Genomic DNA, 20281 nt, shown 5'->3' with positions numbered 1-20281 from the left:
TTTTAAGTTTTTTACAACACGTTACACAATAAAAAAAAAACATTACAGTTATGAAAGCATTGCACAATAAGAATTGAAAATGTTTCGTGACCTCAATTGTGGCAACAAAAGAGAAAAAAAGGTATGGTTTGGGAAATACATTTGCAGTTCATATAAGTTTTGCAGTTATATGATATTTCTAGCTATGGAATTGGTATTTGGTAATAGGTATATAGGTCTAGAAGTTGCATTGGAAGATTACACGAAATAGGAGATTAAATTAGCCCAGTATCTGACATATTTCAAAAGAGTATTAGCCCTTACTAATATATCTCTTTGCATCCACACTGGCCAATGTAATGGTAGGAAAGTACAAGGCATCAGGTGGCCTAGAGCAGTTGTTCAGTCAGTTGCCATTAGTGATCAGTCGATGAAAGGCTGTTAACTTGGTGTACGTTCAATAGCATCCCTATACTCTATTCTATAACATATCTTCTTCTTCTTACAACGACACAACCTAGTAACAATTTGGATATCTTGCTTTTTGTCTTCTCTAACCAGATTTTTCATCAAAATGGGTACTCTATTTTACTTACATTTTCACATAAATAGATAGATGTTCATCCACTGATATCCAGAGCTTGACATGCATCTTCCATGGCAGAGAGATTTTACAGCTATATATAGGCTACCTGCCTCTGTCCAAGGGGGCCCAGGTGTTTTGCTTCTATATATAAGGATATGGGTTTGGCCGTTTGGGACGTATGATGCTGAGCCTACAAATTACATTTTTCGTACTTTGTTGTACCTGTTCTATTGCCGTGCTGGCTAGACTGCTAGAGTCCGTGACACATCTAATGGACTAGTGTGAAGTACTCAGTACTTAGGTTGACTCTTATTATACTAGACCATCCATAATAGAAACAAAAAATTGCGTCGACACGATATAAATTATCCCTTATCTATATCTGAGATCAAAACATCGCTTTGAGAGCATTCCCAATGCAAGTCACTATGAGGGGAAATTGAGAGTTTTCACTTTCGAATACCAAAAAACCCTTGCCCAATGCAAGGATGACAAAGTCGGTGACTTGTAACTAAGTCACAACGACTTGCTATTGAGATTTTCACTCAGTTGTGAGTTTCGGACGGAATGTTTTATTCCATCTCGTGTGTTTTTTTTAATTTTTTTCGGTGTTTTTTTTCCTGACAGAATGTTTCATTCCGTCTCGCGTGTTTTTTCGGTTTTTTTTTTAACTTCGGACGGGATGTTTCATTCCGTCCGGCGCGTTTTTTCAATTTTTACATTCAGATGGAATCAAACATCCTGTATGAGATTCAAAGTCACCTCTACATTGGGCACCCTCACCTTGTTTTTCACCAAAACGATAGCAAAGAGGGAAAATTGAGCCTACGTGGAGGTGAAAAACACTAACTTGTATTGGGAATGCTTTGAAAGTTTTTTTCTTTTTGAAAGTTAAGTAGTTGGGAACTTGAAATTATAGCCTCCCCTACCTTCAACTAATATAAATATCTATAATACATTTTCCCTTCCCTATCCTCCATTACAAGTTTTGAAAGAGTTTCACTAAGAGAGGGAGAAAGCAACCTTACACAAGGGCCTATATCCAAGGGCTGAGCTAGGAAAGGGCTTCCTAGGGCTTAAGTCCGGGGTAAATTTTGGCAAAAAAAAAAAAAAAAAAAAAAAAAAAAAATATATATATATATATATATATATATATATATATATATATATATATATATATATATATATATATATATGTGTGTGTATAGTATGCTTACCAATTCTCATTGGGCTTGATCCGGCCTGATCCAAGAAGGACAAAAATAAAAACAAATAAACTTTTAAACATAGGCTACCCACCTAGACAAAGAAATGACCCATTTAAAGAAGTCAGAACTTAGAAGCCCCGTACTCTTCTTCTTTATAGATTACGAAATATTAACTTTCATCGCCTAGATCTCATGGAATTCTAGAACCACCACTTGTGATGACCTAAATGACTGTACACAGTCCACCTGACGACCACCCATACCGCTATTCAGGGGCGAACCCAGGAGTTTCTTCTGGGTATTCAAGTCAGAAATTCAACAACTGAAAATTTTCTTTAGTGTTATGTAAAAAAAAAAAAATTTTAAAAAATCAATGAGTAATTCTGTAAAATCTTGAGGACACTAAAAATAGAAGGTTCAGTATAAACATATAGTTTCAAAAGACAAAATGATACCCGCGAGAAATTGAATTGAGAATTCGAGATGTTTTGAAAAATGAATCCGAGAAAAGGTCCAAATAATAGAGAAGGTGATTGAGAAATCGAGAACGTTTGGGAAGTTTACTGGAAAAAAACGAAATGAATTACTCATTGGAGTAAAAGTAAAAGTGTAGACTTGGCCTACGTTATAGAGTCCATAATCCAAAATGTTAAAAATAACTTGTGAACTAATGAGCCAAGTTTTTTTTTTTGGCTAAAAACTTGAGGGTATTCACTGAATACCCTGGTTATACACTGGGTCTGCCCCTACCACTACTCACTTTGTGAAACACTTATGGGAATTTTTTTACTAGATAATATTATTGTTTCAGCTCGGGGTAATATAGATTCCTTGCTCCGCCCCTGTCTATATCCATACTAGTACTATACAGAGAAGCTAGCCAAGTGGTCTGCAACCATATTTGATTCTTTGTAGATGTGCTTAAACTATATCACTTTGAAAGTTTGAAGCCTTGTGTGAAAGGAAAATACTTCGAAAGTTTGAAGCCTTGGATGGTTGGGCACAAGGTCTTGGGTGCCATTCCCATATTATTCATACATGGTTTAAATAGTTACGGAATATGAATGATCAAATATTAAAAAACAAAAAAAATATTTCGTAAGTTTTACTTTTCTAAGTGTTATAGGTTTTTGCTATATATAGCGGCACATAATACACAAAAAGTTTCAACACTATTTTCTAGTGAATGTCGAGATTTTACAACATGCCAAACAAAATTTCGACCACCTTTACAAGATTTGAACCCATACCAAAGTTTTTATAGTACAAGGTAGAAAACTCGGTTCTCGCTTAATTGCAATTGGGATTCATGTGATATGCACCATTGTTCAATTACTTCTAGTATTAAAAGTTCTTAGAATTCTTACGCCTAGTCTCAGTCGACGTATGGACATGAGTGCATTGTTACTCTTCCTAATGAGAGTGTCTCACTAACGTCTCTGACGCGCTTAAAGCTTGAGTTGTTATAGTTTTATATATATGTTGCATATTAGAATATCTTTGCTGCCGCTTGAACTTGAGCGCTACTATACTTTCCAAAGTATTTGATGCACTTGAGACTGGGATGAGATGGCCTAGGGTTGGGCTGACCCCAACTGATATACTATTCATGAAATTATTACATAGGTTATCCATGCTATAGTTTAGACCTATATACTATTAAGTTTAGACCTATATGTATAGGGAATTTTTTGATGAAGATTATTTCATAGCTCAGATTAAACAAGATTGCCTAAAAAATCATCACCAAGGAACAAACTGGTTTCGTGCCCTCAAGATTTTCACAATCTAGCATTGCATTAGCTTCTGAGTTGATCAAATGCATGAGCTGAAAATTAAGAGATATGGAGGTAACGCAGCTGTCAAGCTCGACATTTCACAAGCCTAGCTATTGAAATTAAAAACGGTAAAAGTGTATTAATTATAGATTGTCGTTGTCTTCTACCAATCTTTACAAAAACTTACTTAACCTAATGAATAAATAATAGTATAGAGGCAAGTAATAGTATCAATCCACGTCTAAAGTACTACTTTAACTCAATAGAAATATGAATACAAATTACGTTAAGTAAAAAAAGATATATATGATGTGGCTAAGTATAAATTTATAGGATATGGAATTATATTAGTTATTAAAATATATACTAAAGTATAATATTAGTTTTAGGTTTTATGGAGGGTTAGCCTCTATTAACATTCTTCAAGTGTTTTTTTAGTTAATAAAAATCACTTCTTTTTTCTTCCATTTTCATTCTTGTTCCATGTTTATTTATTTGTTGTTGATTAACTTCTAATGACAATGGGGTAACACTCTCAATTGGAAAGTTAAATGAAACCCCAAGAGGAAGAACGATATAATATGTTTAGCTAGTTTGATTTCACTATGATTGTATGACATTTTTGTGTTTAGAGTTGAAGAGATTTTACTCCACTAATAAAAATGCTAGGGATTTCATTGCATCAATAGAGATATAATATTAATGGAGTTCCACATACTTGGAATTGGTTATTAGAGATAATAACTAAATTACAAGGGATCAAAATTACAATTAGTTGTCTATGATTAGTTATAGAAATCAAATTAGTAATGTTTATTGCATTTGAAAGACTATTGTGTGGAGTTTAATTAGTTACTCCAATCTCAATCACACTATTTTATTTACTTTTTAGTTATAGATTTGTTTTCTAGTTTAACTAGCTAGTATAAATAAAAATCCAATAAATCCTTCTCTCTCCCCTAACCCTTTGAATCTAACTTGATTTCTTTCCACTTGTTTTGAGGTGGGTACGCTACCCTTACTAGATTTATACTTCAGCATAATACATTTAGAGGGTAAGGTATTGATCAATCAAGATGTTTGTTTGTGTGTATGTTTGGCATCGGCAACGGTGCCATTTAATTTGAACAAATTCTTGTTGTCCAGAACCTGCAAATCAATAAATAATTTTCAAACCTACAACAATTAAAAGAGCATTGGTAAGTTAGAGTCGAACCCAATCTTGAAGTAGAGAATTTACAGAGAAGAAATTTAATAAATCAATTGCTAACTAAAATTATTCCTTATGGTTAATGACTTCACCCCTATCTTTAAGAAAATACTATTTCTACATTTCCAAATATTTATTCTCTTTTTAATTTTATAAATTTAATCAAATAAACTCTAAAGCTAATTACAAGTTAATGAATGATTTTCAATAAATGCATTTTATAAACGCTACACCAGACACCAAATGATCTACTAACATAGTAACTTAAATGAAGACCATGTGGGAAGTACTTTATATGAGTTTGTTTGCTGGCACATTTTCCTTCATTTAGATCAGTGTAATCACGTTAGATTATGCACTTGTTAGCTTGCATTAGTATCAACACAAACATTTCCCATCAATTTTGTTCTTCTTCGTGCCTACCATTAAATGTCGCATCCATTCACAAACTTCTCGCAGCGAACTTGCCCCTTTTAGCCCACTCATCCTTGACTAATCACTCCTAGCTTCCTACACACACTACTTCTCATTCTCACAACTTCACTTCACTACTTCATCGCACTCCAAAATCAAAGTTTCAGTTTTGAACCAGAGAAATTAACAATGGCGATCTGAAAAAGTAAGTAGATCTTTTTAAGCTTTTTGTGTACGTATCTCAGTGGAGAAGATGATGAACAGATGTATTGCAGTTATTACTACATATGATTGCAAAGTTACTTCATTTTTACATATTCCCTTCATCACACGTATGGTCATCTTCTAGATCTGCTATAACAACAAAAGTTTCACACTTACAGTTTTACTTACAAAGTTTTAGACACTAAAGTGACAACCTTTTGGTATGTTGCTTCATTATCCTTGGCAAAATGTGACACTAATTAGAAGCAAAGTGTGAATCATATGTGTATGTGTTTATGTACCATATCTAGTAGAGAAGCACTACCTATTTTTACGACAAAATCTTATTTTGATGAAGTGGTCATAACTTTTTTCTAGACTTTAGTGTACCAAATTCATATTCCTACTTGTAAACTACCATATATTGGATTGGTATGCATAGATAACAAGTTAGTTCATTTTGCAAGTCTTTTGCATATATATGGCATAAATATATATATTGACTCGTGTTGTTATGTTTTTTACATGTTCGGCATCAAAGATGCAAAACAACACAGAGTGAAGAGTGAAACATACAACCTGTATGGTAGAGTCAATTTACTTCAAGCTCAGTTGAGGGAAGTCCAAAACAAATTGAATGAAGTGAAAAGTGCATTTAGTAGGTGCAATTTTTCTTTTCTTGATTTCCTTTTATAATTTTCAATTCTCTAACATTTCATTATTCCATTCTTGATAGCCCAACTTATTCATTGAGCTCTCACTTATTGATTCTTTAAATGATCATCTTTGCTCATGGGCTCTGGCTTTGATTGAGCTTTGATTAACATCTTTATTTCCTACAAAAATTAAACCAAATTAAGACAACTTATTTTGCATGAGACTTTTGCAAAAGATATGCACATACGTGCAAATAATCCATTATGATAAAAAAAAATGTGCATAATGGCATGAAATAAAGAGAATGTATGGGTTTACGTTAAAAATACGTAATAAATAAGCATAAATGATATTATAAAGTGCAAAGTGCCACAATATATATATATATATATATATATATATATATATATATATATATATATATATATATATATATATATATATATATATATATATATATATATATAATGGGAAATGTCTTACAATTATATTTAATTGTTTTATTTCCTAAAAAAGATGTAAGTAAGAGATATTGGTATGATTAAGGAAAAAGGCGTGAGGGTTACTCTTAAGGACTACTTGCTAAAGGTTCGGTTTTCCGACCACAAGAATGTCCGTCTGGATCCTAAAATACTGTTGACTCTTCCTTTCTAGTATTATAAATAGTATCTTATTAGAGATGAAGTTAGGATCACTTAATTTCATTCTTGTTGATATAAGACTATTTGCATAAGCAATAGGTCATTATTGTTTCTTTGCGTTTATATTGGTAACTCTGGGACGTCACCCAAGTCGCGTAGGGATTATGCAGTGCCATTTAGCAGGATATGCGTTTAGGCCGTTTGCACCCGTAAGGCGTTGACAGACGTCGTTTTACTTAGTATAAACATTAAAGACTTGATTTTGATTGTACTGTTTATAATATTTGGAGAAGAAGACGATGTATCAACAATTGCATCATGAATAGTTTTAATACTGTTTGGTATAGTTATAATTCATTATACTCTACCTGTTTTGCATTAACACCTCAACACCCATGGCACAGTCATCAAATAATGATGATCTGAGTTCAATTAAGAACACAGAATTAATCGAGTATGATCTTGACACACAGGACAAAATGAATAAATGGACGATTCCTAATATGGATCCCAAGACCATATATAAATATGGTAGCTGGATGGAAAAATTGACCAGCAAAATTACTGTAAAAACTATGGAACAAACTATTAGTTTACATTCCATGAGTAATAATTTGCATCTTTTATCTCCTCGTGACTTATATCCTTATGTGAAAAATTATAAATTTATTCATATAGGATTAATACTGGTTGCTTTCAGACCTTTGACCCTTTTGGGTATGAATGCTTGTATTCAAGCAACTCTCAGAGATGCTAGATGTCTTGACTATTTACAGTCCCTCATAGCAGCTGTAGAGACTAGTCTTTGTCATGGACCAGTCTACTTCGATGTCTATCCTAATTTAAGTTTATCTTTATCGGATAGAAATCTTTATGATTCTTTATCATTACAAATTCAGGCTAAAGGCTATAACTTTTTACCTGGATCTGAGGTGATTGGAATTACATACAAAATTCACTATAAGGTGTTACATACTCTAACACCAAATGCACGGTATAAAACTACACCAGGAAAGACTGTGTTAATTGACACAAATCTTTTAACTTCTAGTGTAGCAACACCCAGGATGATTCCTTGGAGTGAAATCCAATTTCCAGATTCATGGATATGCAAAGAATCTTGTTTCAACCAATACCAATCATTAATAATGATTTAGATCAAATAATTCAATCAACAGAAGGTGAAGTTATATTGAACTTTAAGAAACCTTTTGTTAGTAGAAGTTTGTCTTCGAGATCCTCTTATAAGATCTTTATACCACAATCTTCTAGGCATTCAGTTTCAGATACTGAATCCATATCTCAATATAATCAATCTGTAGAAGAGATTCGTATCTCTAATCAACAAATACCACATGGTATTTATACACAGAAAGCTAGGGAATCTCCCACAGCGTCAGAAATGGATTTTGTTTTATAATGGATTATACACCTTATGAAACTTATCAATTCTATAAATTAAAATACGAAGAGTTGAGTAAATATTTTACTCCTACAGAATTGAAACCTATGATTCGTCTTTATAATGATTATTATGATTATCATCAAAGGAATCAAACTACTCTTGCAAAATGGTTTTGTCTTGAGTATCAGGATCATAAAATCCTGAATGGCAGAGTTGAACGTGTAGCTCTGAGAAAAGAGATGACAGACTATTTAACATCCAAACGAGAGGCTAGGCTTAGGGCCAACGTAAATAGTGAGTTATCTAATAATAGTATCTTACCTAATAAGGAGGTAAGTCTTAATCAAGTACAGGAAGAAAATATGTCTCCACCTGTCACTACTAATGATAAGGAGAATATTACTATTAAGAAATGTAGTTTTAGTCCTGTTGATAATTATATTGGTGTTTTAGAATTTCATCAAAAGAAGTGGACAACTACTGATAAAAAGGAGATGACAGCTGTTCATCCTCCAACAACATCTTTAAAGCTGAAAGACAGTATGGAAACTGCGGCTTATATCAAGCCCCAGGAAGATACACGCAAATATGTTCGTATTGAAGATATTAATAAAATTTGTAAACAAAATAATTATACGAATTTATGTTTGCAAACTATTGGAGCTCAATTAATTATAATTGAGAATAATACTGAAAATATCCTTAAACATACCCTTAGGATAGAGCCTAGTAAAAATAAGGATAAAGAACCTTTAAAGAATATTTCTTTAAAACAGCATATTTCTGCTAGTCATATTAGACCATTTATTCAGCCTCCTTTGGATATTCCAAACTTCAAGTTGGATCAATCGTCATCCAAAAATGATTTTATTGAGAAATTATATACTCAATTAAGTAAATTAAATCTTAATATATTATCTCAAGAATCCAATTCTGAAGATGGGATTAATCCAAAAGAGATTTTGGATATTGAAACAAATTTTGTTTCACCCAATATTAACAAAGTCACTTATGAGAAAAATACTCATAAGATGGGTCATATAGGCCATAGTACGAATTATTATCCTCGACCTACTCCCCAAGACATTCTGTATGAAGAAGCCTATTTTAATGACCAAACGTCTTATCAGGCTAAAACTATTTATACATGGAATATTGATGCTAAATTTGACTATCAGATTTATCACACTTTACAGGAAATGCTCATATATGCGAGTGTTTGCAAAGCCCATGGTAATACAGATGCGGATGTATGTAGATTTATTATCCATGGTTTTGTAGGTATTCTCAAAGGTTGGTGGGATAATGTTCTCACTAATGAGCAAGGATTTGAAATCTTTAACTCCACCAAATTGGAGTTTAATTTAGAAGCAAACCAGGATATTTCTATATCTGATGCGGTTTACACTTTATGTCTTTCTATTGTCCATCATTTTGTTGGACCTGACGGCCTGTCAGCTGAGAAGAATAGAGAGATGCTCCAGAATCTTAGATGTCCTACCTTATCTCATTTTAGATGGTATAAGGATGTCTTCTTAGCCAAAGTGCTTCAAATACATGATGCTAATAGTGAGAGCATTGGAAATCTAAGTTTATTGATGGCCTCCCTAACTTCTTTGCAGAAAAGGTTAGGAAAAAGCCTAGAAATTTAAATGGAGGATCTAATATTTCTTATGAGTCTCACACATATGGGAGTCTCATTAATCAGGTCATTCAGGAAGGTCTTAGTCTTTGTAATGATCTAAAGCTACAGCATCAGCTTAAAAAACAGAATATTTATGGTAGAAAAGAATTAGGAGAATTTTGTGAGCAATTTGCTTATGATATTCCTCCTGAGAGGAAGAAGACGATTTCTTCTCACAAAGCCCAGAAACCCTACAAGAGAAAATACTCTCGAAAAAATAAAAAGGATTTCAACAAAAATTGGAAACCTAATAAAGAGTTTTATAAAAATCCACATAACAAAATTAATGTTACTTGTTTAAAATGTGGAAAGGTTGGTCATTATGCTAACAGGTGTCAGACCAAACAAAAACTAAATAATTTAGAGATTGATGAAGATCTTAAATTATAGTTAAGTAAGATCTTACTTAACACTAGTTCTTCTGAATCAGATAATGAGTCAGAGGATCTTTATTCTAATTCTTCAGATAATGAAGCACCATGTCAGTGTAACATGTTGCAATCAAAATGTGATAGCATGGAAGCTATCTTACAGATGAATGGGTTGACAATTAATGTCTTAACCCATGATCAGCAGTCTGTTTTAGATCTTATAGAATCTATTACTAACCCAGACACTAAGCTAAAGTTAATTAAAACTTGCTTTAAAACAGTAAAGGATAATATTGTTGACCCTTCTGAAGGTTACAATTTGAAAAAAGTCTTTGATCGCCTAGGGAGCAATAAACCTAGACCTGCAAAATCTTCTTATCAGGACCTGGATAAAGAGGTCCAGAATCTCAATAGGGAGATTCTTCAATTAAAACAGAGAGTGTTTCAAATTGAGAAACTCCAATCTAAGGAAGTTATTATAGAAAAGACAGACAATAACTTCCAACACTGTAACTTTATTTCCTCTATATTTTCTAGGAAATGGAATATTTTTATAACTTTGATTATTAACAAAGAATATATTCTTACTGATTATATTACTTTAGTTGATAGTGGTGCAGATATGAATTGCATCCAAGAAGGATTAATTCCTCAAAAATATTTTGAAACTACTACTCAAACTATGACTAGTGCTAGTGGTAGTAAAATTGCAATCAAACATAAACTAAGGTTGCTATTAGTAAGAATGAGGTTAATATACCTCTATCCTTTTTATTGATAAAAGATCTTACCCATCAAATTATACTGGGAACCCCTTTTCTAAATACCATTTTTTCTATTAATAAAATTGATAATTATGGTATTTACACTAACTTTGAGGATCACCCTTTGGTCTTCGAATTTATTTCTTCTTCTTTGCAGAACATGAAGATTCAGGATTGTGAAATATAATTCACAAAACATATGTTTCTTTGAGTATCCAAATATTTTGGAAACAACATACTCTTCATTATTATTCAGAGAATATTTCTCCGGGATTATATCCTGTGCATCTAAGACATAATTTGATGTCTCTTACAGAATCCAGAATGCTCCAATTTGGTTCATTGGAGAATCCATTATATGGACAGCACACAGAGCAACCACCAGTGGCCTCTGAATCCTTACAGGATACTGCTAATGTTGAATTTATCAACATCTTTGAGGACAATTTAGGCCTCCCTAACTGGGATTATTCTCAGGAGTCTGTTGGTATATCTGACAGCATCAACAAGGGTAAAACCTTGGAGTCTAATTATATCAGCACCATTGTGAGTTCTTCGCATTGTCTTTCTAGAAAATCTAACAGTACTGGTAAAAGAAAAGTACGATTTGATGATCTAGAGTTACCTTATGTCCATGATAACAGGCATAAGTTCTTTACACATCAGAAGCTTTATAGCTTTCAGAAGTCCATTTTGGACAATGTTATCAATTCCTTTAATCATAATAATAAGAGGAATCTTCTCCAGATCCTTAAGATTACTGCTAAATATTTTAGCAAATTAAACAAGAATTTAATCAAGCCTTGGTCTGACTTCAAAAATAAAACCAGTAAGTCAAAGAGATCCCTTGATTGTGTGTCTTGGAGTACTCTCTCCAAAGACTTTTCAAAATCCTTTTGGAATAAAGCCAAAATATCTCTTCCAGCACCTTTGCCAGAAGTAATTGAAAACCTCCCTCCACATTTTCAGAAGTGGATTCTTAATTGGAATTCAATTGTTTTGGGAACTTGTCCTTTAATTATTAAAGGTATTGCCCATATCACTGAAGGAACCCACGGTATGCACCCAAATCTTCATATCCTCCTCCCAGCCACATTTTGGCAATATTTTCTTCCTGGAGATATGTATTTAATTGATGAATTATTAGAGATGAGATTTATTAAATCCATCACCATCAGTACAGAGGTTTCTTTGGAAACAGGAAAGAATAACAGATAATTCCTGGCCTATCCATTGGTCCAATCCATAGAAAATACTATGATAAAATGGCATGGAACTATTTACTGTGAATTTACCACAGCTTGTCCTGAATACACAGAATATGAAACTTATCCTTCGGTATTTCTGGTCTGAATCCATAAACAGAGACCTTTTGATATATCAAAAGCTCTTACTCTTTCGGAATCTAAGGAGAAATTTCATACCATTACAGCAGAAGACAGAGTTAGAGAAATGGCAGAAATTCGTGCTATTGGTCTTCATCAGATTAAGTGGTTTATCAGATATAATTCTATACAAAAGCATCCAAAGTTCACTCTTTTGTCTGAATTTGATAGATTCTTGATCCTTACAGAATCTCTGGACAATTCTAATAGAACCAGATTTTATGAACAATTTAGCAGAACCAGTTCTTTGGCTCTTAGCCCAAAAGCTATGGAAATTTTCAAGCTTATTAATGAAGAAGGACCTTATGAGTTTCTTAATCATCTCGGGTACCTTTCCCTCGACACGTAACGGAAGATGTGGATAATGATATCCTTATCCAAGTTGCTGAGAATCTACACACCCAACTTGGCACTCCTGAACATAATGGAAGACATTATGGCCCATGATAAAGACCAGAAACAGAATCAACATTATTTTTCTTTGATTCTTATCCTTACAGCTGGATTATCAATGCTTTTATCAATATGGGACCCTTGAAAGGAACATCCTACTTTTTGTTTTCTCAAAAGTCAAAAGTTAAGCATTATAAGGATTCTTATCCTTTCAAAACAGAAGTAAAAGACAAGTATGCCTTGTCATGGTGGCCCAGTCGACTGCGACTTCTTCAGCACATGTAGCCACTTCCTGTGCGGACTCCAAATTATATTTTGAGTTCCGACTAGTATAAAAGGGATACCTCACCCTTATTGAGGGACATCTTTCATTTTACCTTTCATTTTTCTCTTTGTTTTGTGTGATAAGAGTGCTCTCTTTTCTCCCCCCCCCCCCCCTGTAATATAAACAATCTTATAAATAAAAGTTCAGTTTAATCAAGTGTTCTTGCTGCTGACTGATCTTCTTCCGCATTAATCAGGTGTTTTATCTGATCTCTTTCTTTGTTTGGTATATATATATACACAATTTTAGGCACTTATCAATATCACATATACATCAAATTTCTTCTTATCAAATGGCGTCGCTGTCGCTTTGAATATGTCGTGGAAGACTCAAGTTGTTGGGGCAATCCCCCTTTTCTTAAACCAAACCCCCCACCCATTTCAATTTCACCATTTTCGTTCGTTACGGTGTTGGGTTTGACGGTAAAGAATTATATGGTATATATATTTTTAAATTTCATAAAATTCTGAAATTTTACAGAGACAGTCTATACGGTATTAGTGATATACTGTAATTGTTTCGTATTTTTCTTAGTTGTTTTACCTATTCAACTAACACTATATTTTTCAGTGCACTGTTACAGTTTTCAGGACAAAAGCTTCGATAAAACTAGTCGAGCAGAGCTACTTAGAAAGATTCAGAAACAATAAATTTTTTACACTAGGATTTTTGATACGTCAGGAGTTTCCAGTACAAATTTGGTTATTTTTCAAAACTACCTAACTAGTTGATTGTTTCCAGCATGTTACTGTAGTTTTCAGGACATAAGTTTATGGAACAACAGCTAATAAAGACAATCTCCAAAATTCCAATTGCTATAAACTTTTTACAGGCACATCGTTGGTATGTCAGGAGACTCAAGTAAAATATTTGGTGATTTTTTGCACTGTTTAGACTATCTAATCCATCGATCTTTTTCAGTGTGGAGAATATCACAATTCACATACAAAGATCACTATTCACTAACAACGTGTGACAACAAGGTAAATTCGCTTACGATTGGCATGCACCAGGTTCCGCCTTCTCTCAATCCTTGAATCCCATGTCAAAAGAGTACAATTTTAGTTTTGTTTCAAAAATTATAAAAATAAATAAATAAAAATGATGAAGCATGATACAATTGGATGATTTTTAAACAACATGATGGATATTGATTTCCTTGCAAAACATGATGAATTTGTTATGCAAGGTTGTTTAAAACATGCTTAATTTTTCGTCACATGATTGTTTACTAACATGATACATTTATTTGCTTATTTGACTTAGAATTTTATTTTATGCTTACATTGAGATTACGTTCTAGTCATAATTAATAAGGAATTTGAATTTACATATCATAGACGAAACTACAATAAATAAGTTAAGTCTGTGATATAAACCCGAAGAAACAATTCATTTTGGTCAATTATGTGTTTATTAAATATAAAATAATTGTATTTTCATGTTTTTATAGGTTTCGGCAGTCAACGTTAAAATTTCATCAGAACTTGTATTTTAGCATAGAATAATGTCAAAATATTGTTTGGAGATAAAATCTTCCTACTTGACCCATTAGAAGCTCATTGGACTTTGGGTTTGTTTGTTGGGATTGTCCATTCTCAAGGCCCATGAAGCAAGTCAAAGACAAATTAGCACTAATCATAGAGCACAAAACATGGATTTTGAAACATGGAGCAAATTATTGCACAAAACATAGAGTACAAATCAAGGAAGAAAATAAGAAAAACAAATTTGACAATTAGGCGAAGAGATTCCCCACTTGCTTTGTTTTAAGTCAATTGTGGAAAACAAAATAATGTCATCACATTCTCTAGTTACATTTTAGTTTTAGGTTTTATAGAGGGCTAGTCTCCATTAACATTCTTCAAGTTTTTTTTTTAGTTAATAAAAATTACTTATTTCTTTTTCTATTTTCATTTTTCTTTCATGTTTACTTGTTTGTTGTTGATTAATTTCTATTGGGAATGGGGGTAATACTCTCAATTGGAAAATTAAATAAAACCTCAAGAGGAAGATTGATGTAATAGGTTTAGCATCTGCTATGTGGTTGCTCTAGGGGCAGCGTTGAGGATGTGCATGAGGTGCGACCGCTTAGGGCCCCAGTTATGGAAGGCCCAATTTTTTTTAGGTTTTACCTATTAAGTAATATATTTGTTAATAAATTTTGTTTAAAAGATACATGTAAACAAAACATTTACGTATTTTATTCCATTTTATCAATTAAATCCCATTTTTTCTCTTTCAAAATGGTAATGAGATATTTGACCCAACATAAAGATAACACTTGTTAAAAGAAGATTTCAAAAATATTTATTCCTAATATATATATAACTAATTAAGGTTAGTTTTGTTTCCAAAACAAAATGTATTCTCCCAATTAATTAAATAAAATCAAATAGACAATTGAAAATTTTGGTAATGTAAAAAGGCCCATTTCAAGCGATATGCTCAGGTGACCCTATAAAACTTAGAGCCGCCCCTAGGTTGCTCATTTACTAGAACACTGTGGAATTGGATTTTTGAATAGTTTGGGTTTAGAAATAACTTTCATTCCTTGAATGAAGCCAAGCGGTGTGCTGGGGGTAATAGCAACATGATAAAAAAAAAAAAAGCTATGGGCAGCAGCACTGATTGGGGGTATGGTAACTATATGGAAGCAAAAGAATCAAGTTTTCTTTGAAGATAAGAAACCGAGCTTTATTCATTGCACTAAGGAGATTGCAAGACTGGTTAGACAGGCGTATTTCCTAGATTCAAGCTGCATGTACAAGAGCATCGTATCGTAGATGTAAGCATTATGAGAAAATGGAATCTAGAAGCAAGATTGCATAGAGCTCCAAGAATTCAAAAGTGTTGGTGGACTCTACCTATTTCTAACATGGTTAAAATCAACTGTTATGGATCGTCGAAGGATAATTCGGGTGTGGTAGGATTAGGTGCGACATGTAGGAATCACACATGAGATTTCTTACTGGTCATATATATGGAGAAAAATAGGCGTTAACGCAAACTACATGGTAGAGTGTCTTGCGATAGTGGAAAGTGCATAAGTGGAGGTAGAAAGGAATTGAAGGAAAGTATGGGTTAAGTTGAATTCAGCCGCAACTATTGTTGCTTTCGGTACTGGCAATATGCCTTGGAGTCTCAAGAACATGTGGCATAAGTGCAAGAACTTCTTCTCTCAATGCATCCTCACGTCCACATGGAGAGAAGCAAATTTTAGTGTCGATTAAGCCGCAAAGTATGCAACATATATATGACCACAGAAGATTTATTTTTGTATGAAGGCAAACCACCATGGATCTATAAATGGGAGGTTGCTCATAACACTTATTTTAGATTTGATTGAGTTCACAAAGGTTTATGGATATGATTGGTGGGGCTTCCGGAGGCCTACCTAGTAGGGTTGTTGAAACTTCACAATGATGCCCTTTGGTGAAGAAACACTCGTTCTTTTTTCTTAATATATTTTACTGGTCACCTATAAGTACCATATATTCGATCATATCCAATGAATACATGACACATGTCCATCACATTCCTTTAAAGCAATCTCCATCCAGAACATGAATCTCAACTAGCATTCTACGCCAGCTTATAAGAAGAGCTAGACCTACTCAGATCGTTCATCCCAACTCTATCACATTAATGGTATACGACGGTTAAACAGGTACCCATTGACACCCTTGAGTACACAACTTTGTTTTATTTTCCCCATTGGTGTGCACACATTACAAAATATCGCAATATATATTGAGGTTTTAGCAAAAGATACATAAATATCGCGATATATTTAGAGATATATAAGACTACAAATGTCGGTGATATTTTGATGATATTTAGGATATTTAGAGATATGTGGCGATATTTGAGGATATTTTACGATATTTTGTGTAGATAACAATTTTATTTTATATTTATCATTATATTTCAAATAAATATAAATGATATATAGTGATATATAAAAAAATATCCACAATACCCATGATATTTGTTGATATTTTAGATATATCCACGATATTTGCATATGAAATAATGTAAAATATTCCCAAAGAGAGGGATATATCCACGATACATATGAAGAAATTAAGTATCGATAAATATCCATATCCCGATATTTTTTTCTGTGGAATAAAACGATAATAATAAACTGTGGAATAATTAAATTTCTGAGTACGTAAAAATGAATTTTGTGTTTGTGGTAAACACACGTGTGTAAAAATCACACAACAAAATCCAAACCGTACAAAATAGAACCCAATACTCTCCTACGTGTCATCACCATCATATAATAAGGACCAGTCTCATTACCTCTCTCTCTTTCTCAATTTCGATTTTTCCACCACCAAAAAAAAATAGGAAGGAGCTAAAGAAGAACCCTAACAAAATTAAAAAAAAAAAAAATGTTGAGAATTTCAGGGAGGAGATTGTCTTCTCTCTCATGGCTATCCAATCAGACCGCGCCAGCTATGATTTCTAGAAATCTGATCAACGGTGGTGGTGATTCTAGCAAGGATGGTGATGATTATAGTACCAGATCTATTGTTGTTCCTTTTTATGGATTCAATTCTAGATCTGATTTATTCTTCTTCGGGTCAAGTAGAGGTTAGGGGTTTTTTGTTTTATTGATTTGATTATTATTGTTAAGGTCAGGTAAATTATATATATTTTTTTATTCAAGTTTTTCTTTTTAGTGGATGATATCTCTTTATACAAATCATAAGCTTAAATAAATAGCCATATGGAATGTTGAGGCAAGGTTCTCTTTAGTTGGAAGCCAGTCTCCCATTATTTTTGGAAGTGCCCAATTGTTTGTTATACAGAAGGTCCCCTGCGACTAAGGACAGTTGTAGTGCATCCGTATTAGGATATAGGAGGCTATCTTCGCAGGGGGTGTAAGATAACATTTACTTTATGTGAATCAAAAGTAGGCTACTTTAATGAAAATCTGAGAAATGGGTGACATCTCCCTTTTTTGCGTTTCTTCCGTTATTTGATTTTTGCATTTATCTTTCTATTACTCTTTGTAATTGCTCCAAGTCGAACCTTGGGAGATTGTGTTCAAAGTCTTTGGGATGAACACCGAGAATAAGGGATTTAAGGTTATTATGAATAAAAATACTGTCAAAAGGACAAAGGCAAAATAGAATTGCTCCCAGATGTACTTTCCCGTGGACGGTTAAGGTGAAAGAAGCCAATTTTTTCTTTTGTATGCTATGGAAGGGATAAATTTTAATTGAAGTTGATCAGATGTCAGTACAACACCTTTATTCAGTGTATTGAGCTGAGTGTTAATGAAATCAGAACTGTTCTCATGCAAAGCATTTTCCGCTAATTATTTATCTCAGCTGTTTTGGAAGCATAACTTTGGAACATGGTTTTGTCTTGTGCATTGTAAACTTGAACTAGGTTCGTAGGTTGATTGCATCTCTTGAGATTTAGATTGGTGTAAACCAGACAATTTCAGTAGTATTCTGCAATTTAGAAATAAGTCCAAGGGGCGAAGAACTTTTTTCATGGTTACAAAAGTTATATAAACTATTTAGTGTGCAATATGATTATTTTGTATGTGCGCCTGTTTGTCATTTTGCATTTATTTGGTCTCGTGAACGTACATATATGTAATTAACTAATATGCTTGCGTGGAATTTCCCTTTAGAAGAAGTTGACATTTTAGAATTAGGATTTGCAATATGAATGGTCACTGGTCGACAATATATCCTTGTTGCATTTTACTTCATTATGATCTGGAGATTTTTGTCATTTTCTAGGAAGGGTTTCATCTCTTTATATGTAACACCATGTGACAAGTAACACTTATATTTCTGCTTAACTGTTGTTGAATTGTGCTAGGGTTTGCTTCCGATTCACTTACCTCAAGACCTGATACCGGGATAATGCCGAATATTCCTCCAACAGTGGCAGCTGTTCAGAACCCAACTTCTAAGATTGTTTATGATGATTACAACCATGAGCGATTCCCTCCTGGAGATCCTAGTAAGCGGGCTTTCGCATACTTTGTTTTGACTGGTGGCAGATTTGTGTATGCCTCACTAATCCGTCTCCTTATCCTCAAATTCGTGCTGAGCATGTCTGCCAGCAAGGATGTTCTTGCCCTTGCATCCCTCGAAGTTGACATCTCCAGCATTGAGCCAGGGTCAACTGTGACTGTCAAGTGGAGGGGAAAGCCAGTTTTCATAAGGCGCCGAACTGAGGATGACATCCAGCTGGCCAACAGTGTTGATGTTGCGACCCTTCGAGACCCACAGGAGGATGCAGTAAGAGTTAAGAACCCAGAATGGCTTATTGTTGTCGGGGTTTGCACTCACCTGGGCTGCATTCCCTTGCCTAATGCTGGAGATTTTGGTGGGTGGTTCTGTCCATGCCATGGTTCGCACTACGATATTTCTGGCAGGATACGCAAGGGTCCAGCTCCGTACAATCTGGAAGTACCTACTTACAGCTTTTTGGAGGACAATAAGTTGTTAATTGGTTGAGCAAGGATAGATGTTTCTTGTCCAGAGGTTGTGGGTTGTTGGATCTCACAATTTTCATTTTTAAATGTGTAAGACATTTTTTTGCGCCTAATGTTTCTCTGGTTTCTGTATTGGGCATGTGAGAAATCTTTTATTAACTTTAGTCATGTACCTACTTCCAGTGCGTTCTGGAACTGAGTTCTGAATAAGTTGTTTTTGATGGGAATGTCTTCTTTAGAAAAGGTTATAGAAGCTTTCAAGTGATTGCTTCTTGTTTATGCGGATAAGCTGGATCTGCTGGAAACGTGTAAACGCTAGACAGATAATGATGATATAAAGTATGGTATTATTTATTTTCATGGTGTTAGTGACTCTACCATAGTAGAGCTACTATCTTGTAAGCTAATTGCTCTTGATAGTTTTTGTTATATCCTATGCTTAAAAATGTTGTGATAGCAAAATGGTGGTTGTTTAAATATGCGTTTACCTTCCCCTCGTACATGGTAATCAATAGAATGATGGTCTTCTTGCAGTAGAATGATGGTCTTCCCAAGGCCTAATTTTGCAGTAGAGTAGTATGCTGCATGGCCCAAAATATCGCCGAGATATTTGATATCTCGCCGATATTTCGGTAAATTGGTACACTGATATTGATATTTCCGACATATATCTATGGAATATTGAACCCTTTTTTTCTGATATATATCGGAATTTCTGATATGAAAGTTTATATCGCCGATATAATCGATATTTCCAAGATAATTGATATATATCAGTTGACTTTTTGACCAATTGTTAATA

The 20281-nt window shown here is 33.6% G+C and overlaps 1 protein-coding gene across 1 annotated transcript; it reads left to right on the top strand.

Moving 5' to 3' along the window:
- Window positions 1-17196: 17196 nt before the first annotated feature.
- On the top strand, window positions 17197-19833 carry LOC147515605 (cytochrome b-c1 complex subunit Rieske-4, mitochondrial-like). The gene is made up of 2 exons (XM_086588505.1): window positions 17197-17609; window positions 18858-19833. The coding sequence occupies exons 1-2, from the start codon at window positions 17408-17410 to the stop codon at window positions 19499-19501; spliced, it is 846 nt and encodes a 281-aa protein (XP_086444631.1). The 5' UTR covers window positions 17197-17407; the 3' UTR covers window positions 19502-19833.
- The last annotated feature ends 448 nt before the right edge of the window (window positions 19834-20281 follow it).

Source organism: Coptis chinensis, chromosome 2 (assembly GCF_015680905.1).
Source record: "Coptis chinensis isolate HL-2020 chromosome 2, ASM1568090v1, whole genome shotgun sequence".
Classification (NCBI taxonomy): domain Eukaryota; kingdom Viridiplantae; phylum Streptophyta; class Magnoliopsida; order Ranunculales; family Ranunculaceae; genus Coptis; species Coptis chinensis.
The sequence above is the reverse complement of the archived record's forward strand: the minus strand, read 5'-3'. Positions and strand labels throughout refer to the sequence as shown.

Bases quoted from the DNA above. Each gene is read 5' to 3' on its own strand.
- LOC147515605 (XM_086588505.1), top strand. From the start codon at position 17,408: ATGTTGAGAATTTCAGGGAGGAGATTGTCTTCTCTCTCATGGCTATCC. The intron at 17,610-18,857 runs GTTAGGGGTTTT...GAATTGTGCTAG, and splicing joins CTTCTTCGGGTCAAGTAGAG to GGTTTGCTTCCGATTCACTT.